General features: G+C 45.8%; 1 protein-coding gene across 2 annotated transcripts in view; it reads left to right on the top strand.

The window, feature by feature from the left end:
- LOC121860993 (glutathione S-transferase 1-1-like) overlaps window positions 1–19,750 on the top strand; it is a 143,528-nt gene that overhangs the window by 86,940 nt on the left and 36,838 nt on the right. Inside the window, exons 3-4 of one of the 2 annotated variants that reach the window (XM_042358425.1) lie at window positions 586–948; window positions 7,978–8,036. In XM_042358425.1, coding sequence (XP_042214359.1) covers window positions 799–948; window positions 7,978–8,036 — 209 coding nt within the window. In that variant the 5' untranslated portion in view covers window positions 586–798. Of the gene's footprint in view, window positions 1–585; window positions 949–7,534; window positions 7,594–7,977; window positions 8,037–19,750 lie in introns of both variants that reach the window. The other variant, XM_042358424.1, reaches the window with a different exon arrangement.

Genomic DNA, 19,750 nt, shown 5'->3' with positions numbered 1-19,750 from the left:
GTGTGTGTGTGTGTGTGTGTGTGTTATCAGAGACGTAAGGGATCAGGTGAAATAGGTGTCATTCCCTTACCTTCAATTTATCAATCTGAACTGGTCACCTATTCCTCTCCTCCCCACCCACCCTCCCCATTTCTCTCTCCCTTTGTCATCCCCACCCGTCCTCCTCACCTGTCATGCTGTCACCGCCCTCACTTTCACCTGTCATCGCCTCTGTCATGCTGTCATCTCCTGCCGTCCCTCCTTTCCGTCAACTGTCAACGCTGTAGTAACTCTTGCGGTACTAATCACTGTCATCAATGTCCATTAGTCCTGTGTGTGTGTGTGTGTGTGTGTGTGTGTGTGTGTGTGTGTGTGTGTGTGTGTGTGTAGGTCCTAGACTCTCTCTCTCTCTCTCTCTCTCTCTCTCTCTCTCTCTCTCTCTCTTCAATTCGATGTTTAAGATGTTAATACTAGTATATAGGATGTGTTAGATGCTTATAAATGGCTTAAAATGTTTATCTATCGTTGTTTAAAGGCCATATTAGGGGTTGGTGTGAGAGGATGTTGAGGATGTGTCACTAGTAACCAGAGTGTTGCCTCCCCCAGGTGTGGTCAGCCTCTACACGACGCTGGTGAGACATCCGGGCGACCCAGCCAGCCAGTGACCCGCCTCAACTCGTCCCTCTCCTCTCACTCCCTTCAGTGCCTTGGTCAGGAGCCCTCCACACCTCCTTCATTGCCTTCCCCAGTGCCTTAGGTGTCCCTTCAAGAGCCCTAAAGTTCCTTGTTAGGGGTTTGTAAGTACCGAGAGCCCCCAAGATGGCCTGGTTAAGCACCGAGTTTTACTTCTACAAGGGCAGCGCCCCCTGTCGCGCCGTCTGGATGACCCTGAAGGTGTTGAAGGTGGACCACGAGGAGAAGATCGTCGACCTCCTGAAGGCGGAGAACAAGAGGCCGTGGTTCATCAGGGTGAGTCTCCTCTCCTCTTGAGTCTGTGTGGTAGTGTAGACCTGTGTTGATGGTGCCGTTTTGCATGCTGACTGGCACGACCTGTCTTTGTGAGTGGTCCATACAGTCTATACAGTCACCAGATACTCTGATTGATACAGGCTCTAACTCTGTGACTGGTGAGCTCTTATTTTACTCTCGGCATGTTTTTCATTAACTGGTCTTGTTCAGTCACCTACTCTCAGAATGTTACGTCCTTGCCTTCTGAATCGATCATACAGTCTATCACGTCCTAACCTAGTAACTGAACCAGACAGTCACCCCAAAAAGGTACAGACTGTCACCTAACTCTCTAACTGGACGAGATAATCACCCAAAAAGCACACAAATAGTCACATCCTAACCCACTAACTGGTCCAGACAGTCACCCCAAAGCAGAAACTGTCACCCCCCTAACTCAGTGCACTCAAGAACAGCACACCGTCACATTCTAACCCACTAACTGGTCCTGACAGTCACTCTTAAGAGCACATACAGTCACGCCCTGCACCCCCACTAACTGGACCAGTCAATTAATACCCCCACAACACAAAGTCCACATCAGCGAGTCACCGTACACCAACTTACTCCCAGATGTAAATAAACTCCGCTATAAAGTCAAGAACGAAAACATATTCACGAGCGACCAGAGGGATTGGACACTCTATATGCGGTGTCGACAGGCTCTCCCGCCCTCACCAAAGGCATTGAATCGTATATAATGTTTATAAACCCCACCAGACCCCGAGACGGATTAAATGTTTATTGTTGATCTTTACAAACACACTTGACTCACGCCCCTCCACCCCCCCCCCCTCACCCTATTGGTTCGTTCCCAAAGTATATAAATTATAGTTGATATAGTCTAGTTAATTTGTAATGTTTATAGGTAATACACGATATAATTTACAAACTATATAAAGAGGTTTTGTATTTGTAACTGTACTTGATCACCTTTGTCAATACCTATACTGTACCTGTATTCACACCTGTACTGTACCTGTACCTTCACCTGTACTGTACCTGTCAAAAGCACTAATTAAATCATGAGTTAGGAGATAAGGTGATATATGAGATGATAAGAATCCAGGTCATACTGTACTGAGATGACCTGTTGCTGAGTCACCTGCTGAGTCACCTGGCCTGACCTGACTCACAGTTAGGCTAGGGATGTGTATGTATGTATGTATGTATGTATGTATGTATGTATGTATGTATGTATGTATGTATGTTGCTTATTAAAACACTATGGCACAGAAGAAGGTATAGTGAGGTGCTTGTGTTTTGTTCTTAACACACACGTAAACACATTCCCGCACGCATATCCGGCCGCACGCATGCACAGTCACACACACACGGTAACATGCATCCAAAACAGCACACACACTCACAGTCGCCTTTATACACGAACGCACGCATACATGACCGGATGTACACACACACACACGCACACGAAACCTGTTGCAAAGGTGAGGGATGACGTCACTGAAGGTATGTGGACAGGTTAATTAATTATAGATTGATAATTGGATAATCCGACTTAACTCACGAACGCAAACAACTTGAGGATGAAGTGATAAATAACTATTATTAAACCAACAAATCCGAATTAAGAAGTTACATCTGAATAGAAGGGATAATCCGACTTCAATCTGACGAACCCAAACATCTGGTGGTGACTTCACGGACAGGGCGAGGCAAGAGACACGAACGCAAACATGGCTTCACTCAGCACTATGTTGGGTCTATGTGTGTGTGTGTGCTCCCCCCAGATACCCTTATACGTCCAGCTTAACGCTCCTCATACTTCGCATCCGTTTATGATTACGTAACAAAAAAAAGACGATTATTAAGCTGAGGATGATCTTATAAGGCGATAGTGAACAGCGGTGAGGAGACGAGGCCAGAAAAAAGATATTGGTATAGTTGGCGATAATAATAATAATAATAATAATAATAATAATAATAATAATAATAATAATAATAATAATAATAATAATAATAATACAAATTTTCTTATAATTTAATAACTAAAAACACAACAAGAAATATTAAATTATTTTATATTTTAGAAGTCAATAAATAATATTAACTGAGATATCTATTCGGAGCACCAACTCTTTATTCAGTTTAATTCTTTCTCCGTCAGTGAGTGAGTGAATGAGTCAGTAAGTAAATGAGCTAAAAGAAGAGGTGATGTAATGGCTTAAAATAGCATGCATGAATGGTGAGGGCAGTGAACACGTAACGAAAGTATTTGTGGTTCTGGGAAAAAGTTGAATCAGAGAGAACGGGGAGGGGTAACTCAGCTAATCCTTCCCCTGCTCGCGTCATGTGTCTGAGGTCGTCACTGACTCGTCAAATGGGCCCTCACCTCCTCCTGCCCCCCCCCCCTCCTAGGTCTGCTGACGGCCCATTGAGGAACTGATTAATGTAGTTGTTAATCTAATCTTAGTTAATTTTAAACACGATGATTAGGCCCTAGTGTTGGTGTTGGGGTCTATCGGAACTGGGGGCCTATTTAGACTATTGGACTCATTTAGAGGGACCTATGTGTGAGTGTATGAGTGTAAAGCGACTCTCGTAGGAAGTGTTTGTACAGGACACACTCGCCCCTTTTGTCGCGGGTAAATAATGGTGACGTCAGGGTATCAACATGGTGGAGACGAACCCCGTTGAAAAGACATCTTGAAATAACCTTTTAAATAATCACGTTATAAGATAATTACCCTAACCATTAATTACGGTGGCCAATAATTACCTAGATCAATAATTACCTTAGACGATAATTACTTTAGATAGAAATTTCGTCAAGATTTAGATAGGGATAAAACTTTTCTTAAACAAATTTCTTTTAAAAGTCTCCGAAGTGAAAAATCAGACTCGGGAGTACGAGGTCATTAACCCTTGAGTACCCAATGGATGTACTCAAGGTCTTCGTACTCAAGGGGTTTTAAAAAGAAGAGGGTGGGAGGGACAGTGTGTGTGTGTGTGTGTGTGTGGGGCCAGTCATTGTGTTGCCCCCAATGTATAATGGTGCACACGAAGGTAAACACAGATCGTCTTAGTGTTATTTGTTCAATATGTTTGACCGTCTCAAGAGGTCCTCGCCTTCTTCTTCCCCCCCTCTCTCTCTCACTCTCCCTGCCTCCAATACCTCCCTCTCTCCCTCCCTCCTTCCCTGCCTGCTGCTGACCGGTTCACCACTCTCCAACCTGTCTCCTCCTTTCAGTTTTCGACCTTCTCCTTCTCTCAACCTCCGCCCTACCTCCACCCCTCCGCCCTACCTCCACCCCATCCCCGTCGCACCTCCGTCCTATTTACTGTAGATCTACCTCCTTCACCCTCCGCCCCACCTCCTCCAATCTCCATCCCACTATCATCCCACCTCGTCCCACCTCTGTCCCACCTCCGTCCCACCTCCGTCCCACCTCGTCCCACCTCCGTCCCACCTCCGTCCCACCTCCACCCCTGCTGTCAGTCTGAGCCAAATTCCAGCTTGTCTTGGGAGGGTTAAGTAGACAGATCTTATATAAAGGGGAGGTCTTGGCAGCAACTTGTAGATGGTGGGGACTACGTGCAGCCCTCTAGGAACTGCTCGTAGCTTCCTGGGGACTATATATACTGTACACCCCTTGGGACTTCTAGATGCTGTTATTCTCTTAGCACTGACGAGGACTTGCTGGTAGACCCTTGGGAACAACTCGTGGATCTCTGGGAACTGATCCTAGATTTCCTAAGACTGTTCTTAGTGCCTTGGGAAGCTCATAGGACCTTGATAACTTTTGGTAGACCCCTGGGGACTGTTCTTAACCCCCCCGGACGTAGGACTCCGTGGGGCTGGGCTGGGCTGGTCAGTACCGTCGCTTACTCGTCTTAATGTCGCCTTTTACGTGCGTTAAGCCTAATTTGCCCGGAAGGTCCCTAGGCGCCGCGGCAATGCTCAACCTCTAGTCGTCATTTAACATGCAAATGAGGCGCGGCAACCTGAACCCCTGAACACGGACTCTTTAACACTCTTACGGTAGATATTGCCACCAGATATATTATCTTATCCTCTGTTAAGGGCAAACAAAATGATGGATCACTTGAAGATTAGACACCCCAGCTTGTATCCTGTAGTCTAACCTAAACCTAACCTAACCTAACCTAACCTAACCTAACCTAGACACCTTAGCTAATATCCTGAAGATTAACCTAACCTAACCTAACCTAACCCTGCAGTTAACGTTAAGGTGGTTCATCATCAGGGGAACTTGCAAAACCCCAAGTCTGGTCTTTGCGGGGTGCCCTCTTGTTTGCTTCTCCCTCCCTCTCTCCCCCCTCCCTCCCCCCTAACATCTCCGCCTCCTCCCCTCCTCCTCCTCCTCCCTCCCTCCTCCTCCCTCCCTCCTCCTCCCTACCCTAGTCTGCCCTAAAGCTACCCTGATTTATTGTCTCCTGGTAGGCATGACCCTTTACCTTCCCTTACCTCCCTACCACCCTACCCTCCCGACCCTCCCTACCTCCTTCTCTGCGCCTTCCCTCCCTACATTCTTCCTTGTCTCTTATTCTTTTCTTTTCCTTCCTAACTCTTGCCCTTCCTATCTTCCTCCCTCTTCCCTCCATCTCTTCCTCCCTCTCGTTTCCTATTCTCCCTTCCATTTTCCTCATCTCCCTCACTCCCCCTCCCTCCCTCCCTCCCTCCCTCTCTCTCATCATCCTCACCTCAGGGTTCCATAGCTCCTCACAGACTCAGCCTCCTACATATGCTTTGTCCAGGGCCTTGCTAACTTATACCGTGATATCTATGCTCAGTACGTGGCCCAGGTCGTGTTGCTTTACAGGTATGTTGGCCACGTGACCCAGATGCATGGAAACGGGGCTGTTATGCTTGTTACGGGGCCTGAGAACCAAACATCATGACATCGGGGTCCAGGGGTAATTAAAGGAAGTGTTTAAGCTTGCTACAGGGCCTTGTAATAGAGTAAAACGTGACAGAAAATGCTTGCAACAGGGCCAAGTAAGCTGTAGCTGGAATGCTTGATACGTGGCCTAGATAAAGGTGACATGAGAGATTATGCTTGTTGTGTGGCCCAGGTAGCGACTTGTTTTTTATTTATCAAAACTTGAAAAACGATACATAAAATTGTTTGATTTTTAAAGAATAACATTAGAGATGAAATTGACGACATGAATCTTATTAAAAACTAAATTTGTTTAATGTATTTACAACGAATTAGCCGTTTTTGCGTAATGTCAATAATAGATTTATGCGGTAATCCGACTCCCATGAACGTCAGGTTGGACGGACTGAATAAACAAATGAATATCGCGAGATATGACGTCATGCGCGCAGGTCCCCTCCCTCATGTTGGAACTCAGAAGGTAAATAGACCTGGCAAACATTCCTCACAGGCGTCCAAGATGTCAACAATTGGCGCGAAAAATACCACCAGTAGTGTCAGTTTCTTGAGTGATGCTGCACCATTAAATTCTATTATTAAAGAGACGAGATATAGTGGTGCATTAGTTCACATCTGTCACTGAAGGGAGAGAGACAGATAATGGTGGTATTGATTCCTGAGTAATTAATGTTTTAGAGAATTTTATGTAGCGTTATATATATAGGCATTATGATCGTCAGTGTCGTGGGGTCGTTTTCTTTTGGCTAACATGACAAGTATTGCCTTTAATTTACTAATGCATTTTTACACGAGTGACCCCTAATTTCTTCTCCGTTTTCTTATTTTCTATTCTACAAACACATAAATAAATACAGTTTAGTTCAGTACTCATAAAATACATCGAGTACACCGTTAAATTATATAGTACTCACTTGTACTCATCCAATAACTTGTATTTCCTGGTTTAGAGTCCATAGTACTCAACTGTGTTCGTTTCTGCGTTTGTGTTTAGTGATTATTGGACTAAAACTGTACTAAAGATTACTTGTTATGTGAGATTTGTTTTTGTCTGTTTGTTTGTTTGTTGTTTAATGGTTTATTGTTGTTGTTAAGTGCATGACTGTGTTCTGCATCTTGTTGTGTTCTCACCTGCATGAACAAAGACCCAGTGTGTGTGTGACCTGATCTAAGTCCTGTGTAAAGTGTGTTCTAATATTCAGCACACACTCGCCCCTCCAGCAGGACACACGTAAACACCAAGATAAGTGAATTTAGGAGACTTGAATCTTTATCTAAATATGTTCGTCCCTTTTAGACGCTCATTTATTCACTCAGATTTGTTTATAGATGGACGTCAGAGTTGATGTTTCTGAACGCTTATATTTGGCTTATTTATAGAGGAGGTTTACACGTGTCTTGTTGCTTTTGGTGAGACTCAACACAGCCTCGGAGGGGAGTCTCTGATCTCATTCTCGTTTAATGTTCTTCTCTTCTACGTGAGACAGACGGGGCACCGTTACTGTCTCTCTCTCTCTCTCTCTGTCTGTCGTGTGTGAGACGGGGCGTCGTGCACGTTCACTTGGTCCCCTGCTGCTGTGTCTCCTTCGTGTCTCTCTGCACTGTGTCTCGGTGTGGCGTGAGGCAGTACAGTCAGTCACTAATGTCATCTCTCTGTGTTACAGCTCAACCCGCAACACACAGTTCCTACCGTCAGCGACCAGGGGCTGGTGCTCTGGGAGAGGTACGTACCTTCACTACCATCTCCACCATTTAGTCATCCATCTTGGCTGCTCTACCGTCCTGTCCCAAAGTGCTGTCCACTCTACCCCTGACAGCTGCTCTGCTTACTACCTCTTTAGGACATCTAAGTGTCGGGACACACACGACTTAACAGCTAATAAATGTTTTGTCCACTGTTCCTAGGCTCTGCGCCCGTCACTAGAGGGACGTTAGCAGCAACAGATCACATCACCGGCTGCGTCGACCAGCCAACCTATTCTATGGTTCCCTCTGTGTCTTAACTTTTGTGTGTGTTTTTTTTTTAATTCCGTCTTTCACTCGTCGTCACTGTAAAGCCATCTGTCTGGTCAGTGTCTAACTCGTTTTGTCTGTGTTCTGTGTACAGATGAACCCCCAGCACACTGTACCAACCTTCAACGACCACAGTTTCATTCTCTGGGAGAGGTTAGTGGAAGGTTCCTCAAGAGGCGTATTCTTACCAACCGTTTTTAGGAGTCGATGAGTGAAGAATCCACAAGTGACGCCAGACTCTTGTAACTGTGTACAGTTTGTTGGTGTTCCTGAGACTGTGTTGGGAAGGTGTTGGGTCTGTGATGTGTCGTCTCCGAGGCGTCATATCCAGACTGATCATGTGGATTCTTGACTACATCTTAAGACTCTTCTAAAAACGATTTAACAATACGGCCCCGTTTGTTGCCAGCACGACTCACTAGTGTGCACGTGTGAAGTCTTTAGCATCACCTCTCTCTCTCTCTCTCTCTCTCTCTCTCTCTCTCTCTCTCTCTCTCTCTCTCTCTCTCTCTCTCTCTCAACCCACCAAAGATTTGCACATACGGGTTCTTGGCTGGACAAAGCATGTTACTGGACACTGTGTTTGTGATCTATACCTTTGTGTGTTGCCTCAGTCTTGTGTTTGTAACCAGTGTAGCATATATAGCATCTTTATTAGTGTTTACCTTTATATATATTTCTCACTACAGGTTAAGGTTTAAGTAAGAAGTTAATATGGGTGTAAATTGTGCATGTTTTTTTATACTGCACATTTTTATTTTGGTATTTGATTTACAATTCTTTCGTCTATTGAGGAATTGTAACTGTCCCAAGAGTTAATGTTTTGTAAAGTTGAGTACAGTTTTAGAGTATAATGAGACGTACAAATTTTAATATTTTTTGTTTTTTTTTACTCACTGCAAGATCAATATGTCTGATGATTCGCCTCACACTATAGAGCTTAAATTTCCACCAAACTTGAAGGGTTAAATTAGTCATTGTTTATTTTACTACTTTGTATAAAATTTACAGCAGTTATTTGTAATCAGTGTTTGGAAAGATACGGGCATAATGAGTTAAACATGACGTCTATACACACGCCATACCTTATCAGCTGACTGGTGTATACACAGACCTCTGCCAGCTGACTGGTGTATACAAACATATCTCTCACTCGGACACGTTTTCAGTGATTATGTATCGTTATAAATGTAATACTGAAGGTAAGTAATTATAGAATGATATCAATATTATGTGCATTTGATCTCAACATTTTTATCGTATATTTGATGTATTGTGCATTATTTTTTTTCACAGAACGATTGTATATTCAAGGATTGTAAGTGTATGGCCGTTATATATATATACATTTACACTGTGATTAACATAAAAAAATAATGTCATGAAGAAAAATGTTTAACGCATCAAGGGATTCGCGTATTATACACAAGGATGGCTCGGTGTGGTGTATAGAACATTTACATTAGTTAGTGGTAGCAATGAATACGTTTTCTTTGATAACGCGCTTAGAGAGAATAAGATTTTTGTACATATAACTCGCCTAATTTAATAGCGGATGGAATTACCTGTATCTTCCCTTATACGTGGTGTTGATAACCTGATATACAATGTTCCTATCTCTTTATCCACTCTTTTTGACCTTATAATCACGAGAAATTATTTATTATTACAATTTAAACTTAGAATTAGATGTTAAATTCGTATAGGAAGAACAATGGTTAAGAAAGTAATATAATTAGTGTTCGTTACATTTACCCATTATTTAATTTTCTCTAAGTTATAGCCATTATAAAAAACTGAAAATAACTTAAGAGAACACAAGAACAACGCCCTCTGTCCCCTCACACTACCCTAGTGGCTGCGTGAGTTATTTTAGTGATTGTTATTTCTTATTGGGTTGTGTTATTGTTGTTGAGTTGTGTTATTTGTTGTTATTGCATTAAGAGATTGTGTAATTGATGTTGTATACTTTTGAATTTAGGCGGTAAGATTCAGTATTAGTTTGTTATGTGTGTTTGATTCGAGGCGTTGATCGTAGTTTGTTTATATATGCTTTAAGGCGTTCATATCTACCTGAATAAAACCAATGATACCCAATTGTTTTTAAACGAGACACGGTGTAATGGGACCTACCCTAAAAAAAAAACCTCCCCCCCCCCACCCTCCAATCCTATTAGGGTCCCAACCTAATCCAGATGGCTTCTAATCCTAATGGCTTTGATAAGTTAGTGAAAAGTCAATTTGGGGCAATAGGACTTGGCCCCTAAAGTGATTTAGTACCAGATGGAAATATATCATAATATCCCCTGCGTTTTCTCTTCAGTCGTTTTCTATGATGAGTCTAGACGCTGTATCTCACCTCAGGAATTTCACCGTCTTGTTCAACTTCAAAAGGTCTGGTATGCATGAAGGCTGAACCATATCACATCCAAGGCTTTATAACATTTTAAATATTATACCGTAATTATTGTAGAGTAATGTATTATGTATACATGAATGAATATAATGAATAATAGGAAGCGTTTACTTTGTGGTTATTTGAGGCGTTGAAAATCCGTAATGTGATATTTGTGAATAATGAATGACTTCTCAGAGTAATTTTCAACACCTGATGTATATTAACTTATATATTTCGGTTGTTTAATTCAATCTAACGAGTTTCTAAGACACTTAACCATAGATTAAACATTCACCATGGCTGGAATGTACTCAAGTGTGTATGAGAAGGGACTTTACCACCTTTACAAAGTATCACACACACTTGTAATAATAATATAAAAAAAAACCTTCTTGCCGTGTATATGATAGTTAGAAAAGCAGTCAGTAATCCTCTTCCACCGCATACCTTCCCGAACGATCTATAATAACATTGTTTCAGATAATTTCAATATGTTCGTATCCCCTATAAAAAAAACTATAGCATTACTTTCTTCTTTATTCCTCGTATTGTAACTATTTCTCACATATTGAATTGTAATAAAAAAGTAAAAATAGATAGAGAGAGAGAGAGAGAGAGGAAGTGAGCGAAATCTTCTTGAGTGTGATTAAAGAGAAAAGAAATGAAATAGATGGAAAAAAAAATACTTCAGCCTGGAACGACTTGTGGGGTTATAGGCGGCGTGGCGGCGTCGGGTATTAGGACCAGTTGCCAGTGTTGTATTTTCGGGGGCTGGAATTTTTTGTACATTTTCTTCATGAATGACTATTAGTTCTCAATATCCCCCCCCCTAAAAAAATAGTCCTTTCACACCATCAGCATAGTCCCCAGTAACCAAGATAGCCTCCAAACAGCTTTCAGTCCCCTAGAACAGATATCCAGGCTTCTAAATCAGCCCTTTAACTTATATTAGTCATCTAAACTCATAAATCAGCCCCTAGACACCTAAATCAGCCACCAGACTCTTAGATCAGACACCTAAACCCCTAAATGAGCCCCAAGGCCCCTAAATTAATTTCTTAGACTCCTGATTCAGCCCCTAGAAGCCTAAATCAGTCCCTAGACGTCAAAACCAGACTTTAGACACCTGAATCAGCTCCTAGACTCTTTAATCAGAAACAAGACCCTTTAATCAGCCTCCTAGACCCTTTAATAAGCCCTCTAGAGGAGAAGGAACTCGTCTAGGCAGCTATTTAGAATTCCGGGAGTGGCGAAATGGCAGCTTGTTCCATCCACACACACCAATACCTCATCCCTCTACTGCATCCTGGAGCACTGACCCCCCCCCCCTCTCTCCCTCCTTGAATGGTAGGTAGGTTAAGGGAGACGCTCTGGTACTTACCTACACTCTTACCTATCTTCCTCACTCCCTCATCCACTCCCTCTTCACCCTCCCTTCTTTTTTAATCCCTCACTTATACATTTTCCTTCCTTCCTTCCTTCCTTTTCTCTTTCCTTCCTTCCTTCCTTCCTTCCTTCCTTCCTTCTTCCTTCCTTCCTTCCTTCCTTCCTTTACTCTCTTCCCCTCTCTTCATTAGGACTGAATTCTAGCCCTAATTGGTCCCTATCTTAATGGACCCTAGTTCTAATAGATCCCAGGTTTAATAGGCCCCAATCTAACTTAACCATTACGACTTGGGGTCTATCCTATTAGATCTGGGGCTTTTTAGAACTAGGACCTATTAGAACACTACCACAGAGAACCGCTACTATAACCTGGCGAACGTTAGCCTGGCGTAATTTCCATAAGTGTAACATCCTATACTGAGGGGAAACGCCAGGCTTTACTTACTGCTCGTTCTGGCGTTGAGAATATCATGTGAGAGATGCATCTTTGAAGTCTTTGTTATAGTTTGATCTCAGGGTGACGTCGGTGAGTTGGGAGGTGTTTAGATATTTCCCATAGTCTTGAGGTTGTCTGGGAAATATCTCCTATCTTTCTATCTCCCGTTCAGAAATAAGTATATGCTATAGTAATAACTGGGAAGTCAAAGAAAACATCCCTATATGGAATACAAATATAGCACAGTCTACCCTTAACCCATCCAAGAGTCTTCATTTTCTATGGCCCCGGGTTGGACGACACACACACACACACACACACACACCAGCATATTAACCCCCCTGCTTTCTTTGCTTTCTCTTAGTGGAGTCCTTCCTCCCTCCGACCCTCCAACCATCCCTCCCTCCGACCCTCCAACCATCCCTCCCTCCCTCCGACCCTCTCTCCATTCCCCCTTTCAACCCTCCATCCTTACCACGTCTCACACTTTGTTACTTCCCCTCGCCACTTCTCTCGTTCATTCCAGCCCTCCCCTTCTCCTCCTCCCTCCTCCCTCCCCTCCTCCCTACCCCTCCCTCGATTCATCCAACCCTCCCTTCCTATATCCTCCTCTCCTCCTCCTCCCTCCCCCTCCTCCATCCCTCCCTCCTCCCTCCCTCCCTCCCTCCTCCTCCCTCCCTCCCCCCTCCCTCCTATCCCTCCCCTCCCTTCCCCCCCCTTTCCTTATCCTGTTACTGCTTATATACTCGTATTTTCTCTCTTCCTTCCTTTCTCCCTCCCCTCTTCCCCCTGCCTCATTCCCCTGCCTCTTCTCCCCTCCCTCCCTCCCTTCGCCCCCTGCCTCTTCCCCTCCTCTTTCCTCCCTTCCTTCCTGCCTCTTCCTCCCTCCTCACCACAGTAGACAATATGCCATTAAGTTTTGAATTGAATTGAATTGAACATCATTGTGCTGCCATAGAGGATTGTGGCGCTTACACATTACTTACCCTCCCTCCCTCCCTCCCTCCTCCCTCCCTCCCTCCTCCTCCCTCCCTCCCTCCCTCCCTCCCTCCCTCCCTCCCTCCCTCCCTCCTCCCTCCCTCCCTCCCTCCCTCCCAGTCTACAACAACTCCATTCCCCTTCCTGAGAGAGAGAGAGAGAGAGAGAGAGAGAGAGAGACCAGGTATTTGATACATTAGTGAGCCAGGTGAGGCCAAGGTCAACCCCAGAATGTGTGTAAGTCGTAATCACCCCCTCTCTCTCTCTCTCTTCTGTTTTCTTTTTCTTTAATTGTTCTCTTTCTTTTTTTCGTTTTTTAATGTCTCTTCTTTCTTTATTTTCATTTTTCCTTTTCTTTCTCTCTGTGTGTTCTCTTATTTCTCTCTCTTCTTCTCATTATTCTTCTGAAATTCTTTCCTCTCTCCTACGTAATTCTTCCTCCCTCACCCCTGCCCTCACCCCTCAGCTCACCTGTTATTCCGCTCTTCCCTCCCCACCCTCCCTAACATACCCCATCACCTCCCTCCCTCACTCACCTCACGCCCGCCTGGTAACCCCATGGTGGGCCTCAGACGTGAGGAGAGGGGTGGGGAGAGGGGAGGGGGGCTGTGTTGAGCAGTGAATCTCATTATTCCTCAGCCTTATACCGCTCCTCTGTAGTGTTGACCCTCTCACCCCACTCACCCCTCTCCCCCCCCATTCTTCCTCCCAGACGTCTCAGGAAGGCCTAGACGCCGTTCATTCCTATCCCGTTTAAAAAAAAAGATCCTTGGAGTCCTACGGTATAACGACTACTTTAGCTTCCTTCCTGGGGGCACTCCCATCCTTCAAGCCCCTCGACAGTACCTCTGTGCCCCCCTCGCCGTCACTGGGTGGTTCCTTTAAGGCGCCTGCACCCCCCCTCCCCACACACACACACCTCCTTTCCTCCCTCTCTCCCTCCCTCTCGCAAATGTTCCCTACGCATGCCACGGCGAGTCTCTCTGTTCAGGATCCACGACCTTCTGCTAGGATATCCTTCTTCAGTGTCGCCCGGAGGTAGGGAGGCCCCAGGAACAGGTACTGACAGCCAACACGGGCCCGCCCCTCCACCACCTGTAGCAAGCCTTCTCGTCTCCGCCCCGGCCACAACACCTCCATACATGGTGGTCCGGACGCTGTAAATGGTGCACCTGAGAAGGCCGGTATGGGGACGTCGCTCTCCTACAGGCGATGACTCGTCCAGTCCTTGATAGGGTACACAGGGGGTGTAGAGGGTAGTGAGGGGGTGTAGGGCACCTTCCTCTCTACAGGTGGTGATTGACTTTTTTGTGGAGAAATAAAAGTGGTGGAAGAATATTGGAGGAAGGAGGAAGAGAGTTAACAGTTCGGATATTGAAGAAATTGGTGCAAGTTCCTGTGAGGTGCACGGCGGTGTAGGGAGTGGAGGAGTGCGGGGTACACAGGTGGTAGGAGGAAGGTGCAGGAGGAGGAGGAGGAGGAGGAGGAGGAGGAAGTATAGAAAGGTAAACGGAAACACAGAGGCCAGATAACTGAACAACGTAGACATAGAGAAATCCAACTGTGAGAAATCAAGAGTAATGGAAACTAGAAACCAACAAAATTATCAATACATTTATGGCAGCAACAAGACTAACAAAATACAGAGGTTCATAATCAAGGAGCCTTAGTAAAGAGCACAAGCCAGATTCTCCTTAAACTATTTCTCACGTACATGAAACCTCACTTGAATTATGTTGGGTCCTAATTTGGTCACAATACAACTGAATGGATATCGATTCCCTATTAAGCATTGAGAGAGGGACGACAGCACCACCCCTTCCCACTAGGAACCTTGAGTGTGGGAACAGATTAAGAAATATGAATCTACGTCCTAATGAGAAACCTATAGACTGAAGGGACGACATAATCAAGATATATAAAATGGAAGTCGAGGTTATGGGAAATTGACATAACAAAGGTTCTTACTCTATCCAACCAAGAGCAAGTGCTGGATAACATTACGTACAGGTTAGAGTGAGGTAGGTTAGGTACAGGTTAGAGTGAGATAGGTTAGGTACAGGTTAGAGTGAGGTAGGTTACGTACAGGTTAGAGTGAGGTAGGTTAGGTACAGGTTAGAGTGAGGTAGGTTACGTACAGGTTAGAGTGAGGTAGGTTACGTACAGGTTAGAGTGAGGTAGGACGTACAGGTTAAGTGAGATAAAGTTAGAGTGCTTAATAAGGGCTGCTAATTATTGTGTCAATAGGCCCGCTGCAGTGCCTCCTTTCTTGACCATTTGTGGCAAGAAGGATTAAAACAATGCTTTATATAGATGTGAGATAGAGGAGTGTCAATCATGCCTCAGTATGGAAGTGGTGTTATTAGCCAGGTGTAGAGGTGTGGAAAGATGGTTAATGAATGTCTCAACGATAATGATTAATTATGGAATTGTATATATTCAAGGTGTTATTATAGAGAAGTGTTTGTATCTTAAGCGTCACCTGGGTGTAACCAACTTGACTTTATACAATATTTAGTGAATGATTTATTGGGACAGATTCGTGGATTTAACGTCATATTTTCAAAAAGCTTTGTTATCCGGACGCGACTCTTGATCCGCAGTACTATCTAGTATTCACTCTAAGGCTAACCACGTTTGGACACTAGATATCTGGAAGCCGTTCCGTACGTCACTAATATGGTGAGACGGCGAGGTGAATGGAGGGAGAATCTAGCGGGAGTGGTGGAGGAAGAGGAGTGGTGGCCTGGGAGGTTGGGAGGGAGAGAATGAGGGATGGAGAGAGGTTACATTGATGAAGGGAGAAAGGGAGAGAAAGTACGAAGAGGGAGGGAGGGAATGTAGGAGGGAGGGGTGGGAAGGATGGAACGAAGGTACAGAGGGAAGGAGGGAACGTCTACCATAAAGGTCACCACCACCACAACCACCACCACCACAACCACCACCACCATCACCAATTCACCACCATCACCAATTCACCACTATAACGACCACTACTACCACCACCACCACTACCACCACCATCACCACTACCACCACCACCACTATCACCACCACTACCACCACTACCACTGCTGACCACTACTGCCACCACCACCACCACTACTCACCACCACCACCCACCACCACTACCACACTACCCACCACCACCACCACCACCACCACCACCACCACCACCCACTACCACCACCACTACCCACCACCACCCACCACCCACCACCCACCACACCACTATCACCTGCCACCACTACCACGGCCTCCTATAGACAGCTCCTCCCTCTGGTAGCACCTACTATAAATAATTAAACAGGAATTTGGGTTTTATGGGCTGGTGATGTTCTTGCAGCTGGCACCCTGGTCAGGCAGCTGGCACCCTGGTCGACAGCTGGCGCCTGGTCGACCAGCTGGCACCCTAGTCGACAACTGGCACCTGGTCGACAGCTGGCACCCTGGTCGATAGCTAGTACTTTGGTCGACAGCTTGCACTCTGGTTGACAGCTGGCACTGATCGACAGCTGGTATTCTGGTCGACAGCTGGCACTCTGATCGACAGCTGGCACCCTGGTCGATAGCTAGTACTTTGGTCGACAGCTTGCACTCTGGTTGACAGCTGGCACTGATCGACAGCTGGTATTCTGGTCGACAGCTTGCACTATAGTCAACAGCTAGCACCCTGGTCGACAGCTTGCACTATAGTCGACAGCCCGGACCTTGGTCGATAGGTAGCATTCTGGTCGACAGCTGGCATTCTGATAGACAGCTGGAACCCTAGTCGACAGATGGCATTCTGGTCGACAGATAGCATTCTGGTCGACAACTGGCACCTTACTCGACAGCTGACACAATCCATGATCGACAGTTGGCAGCATACTCGACAGCGGGGACCAGGTATCGTAGATATGAGTGAGGTATGCTTGGTGAGGGGAAGGTATCGTAACGGAGGTGTCATGATCGTAACTACTGTAGGTGAGGGTGGTCTCAGAAGGTCGTCTCTCTACATACAGGGGTCGTATCTCAAGAAGGGTATCGTGTATGCCAGGGTTGGAGGGGGTTATCGTAGGAGTGACAAGCAGTCATGAAGCGTCGTGTCTCCCCGTCCTCCTTCCCGTCACGACCAAGACGGAAATCGTAATTATGAGCAGAGAGAATGGTGGAGCAGCGGCCACCAGGCCTCAAGAGGTGGCGGTGACGAGGCAGTCTTCCTCTCTCCTTCTCCTTCTTCTCTTCCTCCTCCTCCCACAGCATCACCCTCATCTCCCCCCGCCCGCGTGATGCGTGTGACGGTGCGGGTGACAACTTCACGAGCTTGGGTGGGGGCGTGAGAGGGGTACGGGAGGTGTGGAGGTGATTGGTGTTCGCAGGTTGGCGAAAAACTTGCAGGAGGTGAGTGAGTGGTGTAGCATGTGTGGTATCAAGTACTTGCTGCTGCCTCATACCAGACAGCTGGTGACGTCAGCCCCCGTCCATAGCCCTCCCTCCTCCTCCATGCGTGGAGGGTGCGGGGGTGGAGCCAGAAGGGCGCTTGGAGGGAGTGGAGGTAGAGAGGGAGGGAAGGGGGCTGTGAGGGCCGCGGCGCTGCCACCGGTGGGCCCCACACACTCGCTCAGTCACTCAGGTGCCGCCGCCGAGTCTGCCGCTCTCCTCTCCGCTGCTGCCCCTGCCGCCACCTGCCTCTCTAGATACACCTGTAGCACCTGCCTTCACCGGCCCGTGTTGCTACACCACTTGCTCCCTCCATACGATCAGTAGCTGGCAGACACAAGATGTTCCTTGAGGGAGCAGCAGTGAGGCGGGGCGAGGCATGGTACCTACAGCTCCTGCCTCCACACAGTCAGTGGTCACTCTCAAGTCTTACTCCATGGCTTGACACCTGTGACGCTCCTCGATCACGTGGCAGCGTGGGTCGTGGTGGTGTCCTCAGGGTGTGGTGGCGTGTTAAAGCACCTTCAAGTATCTCCTCCTTCACACACAAACCCTCTTAAACGGCGGAGAATTTGTTGATCCTCCACGATGTCCGACACCACAGAGAGGCCAACGCTCAGTCAGGTGGAGCAACAGACCGCCACCTGCAGCACCTCCTCCCCGGCCCCAGGCAGGAAGACTCGCGGGACACGGAAGACAAGTAAGAACCTCTTCATCACGCGCACCTTGTAGATATGTCTGTCGGGGGGGTCACTCGGCCACAGATACATCCCTCCTCCTGCTCCTCTCCCTTCCTGCTCCTCCTCCTCCTCTCCCTTCCTGCTCCTCTTCCTCCTCTTCCCTCCGTCGCGTCCAGCAGGTTGGAGGTAAGTGAGTGATGCCCCCGGCAGGAGTGAGGACCTCCCCCTTGACCTTGGCTGTTGCTAGGTACCCCTCACAGTAGAGACAGGAGGAGACCTTGGTGACAACCTCTCTACCCTACCAAGACATTGCCCTAACACTCAGGGTAATCAGGTCCACTTGTCTCACTCTGTTGCTGTGTTCTCTCTCGTGTTCTCTCTCGTGTTCTCTCTCGTGTTCTCTCTCCATAACAATACACTGATGAACCAACCTGTAGAACTTACCGACTAACTGTGTGTATAATGTTTTCTCTTCCCCCATATCGTTCACTCAGTCCTAAGTCCTACACGAGATAACACATCTTAAGTATAAACAAATATATTATTTCTATTATACGTAAAGAGCTTATATGTATACCCTGTGTCCGTGTATACCCTGTTAAAATGTATACACCGTTTCCATATATACCCTGTTTCCATGTAGACCCCGTTTCCATGTATACACCGTTCTCATGTATACACTGATGTTCCATTCTTGATATTCATGTAATATTAAGTATATGTAGTATTAGGATATTAACTCTTGAAGTATTGTCTAGTGTTACTTAAAGATATACGGGTGGTGGGGGGGGGGCTATGTGGTGTATTTTTCACCATAAGAACATACAACATACAGGTGTTCTTCAGGAGGACAAACTACACCCACTCCCTGTTCTTCGTGTGGTCATGGCGTTTCGTTCTGTCTTTCTTGATCTGACTGGTGGAAGATCTTTTTTTTCCCCCAGTTCATGAGGATGTTTTAACCCCCTCCCAGATTATAACCAATTCTCTATCATATTATTTTCCCTTCTCCCTCCAGCTTATTACACCTGATGATTAAATACTTTACCTTGAAAGGATTAGATTAGGGTTAGGTTAAGGTTGGTTAAATCTTAAGATGAAATATGCTAGGGGGGGATTAATCTTCAGGTGATCTTTATATATAGAGAGAGAATTAATTTACACTGAAGGGGCTACTGACCTAAACTAATTCCCCCCTCCCCCTCCACCCCCACTCTAAGTCTCTAATTTTTGTAGGATTGTCAAAAAGTCTTAACGTTTAATTAATACTTACCATCTGTATAAAAAATAAGACGACTCACATAACTAAGGTAAGATTTAAGTGTAATTTTGACGCCATATTGGATGTTTCAGTCACTGTATCCCGTTGAGACACGATCTTACGCCACCATTTCGAGGTTGATTTTACCTAACGAGCCTTTGAGAATCTATCTTTGTGGGGATCAGGTAGTCACGTTCTCACAGGTAAAGTTAGGAAGCAATATTAGGTAGAAAACATGGTCTCGAGGATGTTTGTTCTCAGAGAAACCTTACCTGAAAACTAATTAAAAACCCTTACCTGAAAACT

This window comes from Homarus americanus, unplaced genomic scaffold (assembly GCF_018991925.1).
Source record: "Homarus americanus isolate GMGI-L3 unplaced genomic scaffold, GMGI_Hamer_2.0 scaffold52806, whole genome shotgun sequence".
Classification (NCBI taxonomy): Eukaryota; Metazoa; Arthropoda; class Malacostraca; order Decapoda; family Nephropidae; genus Homarus; species Homarus americanus.
The sequence above is the reverse complement of the archived record's forward strand: the minus strand, read 5'-3'. Positions and strand labels throughout refer to the sequence as shown.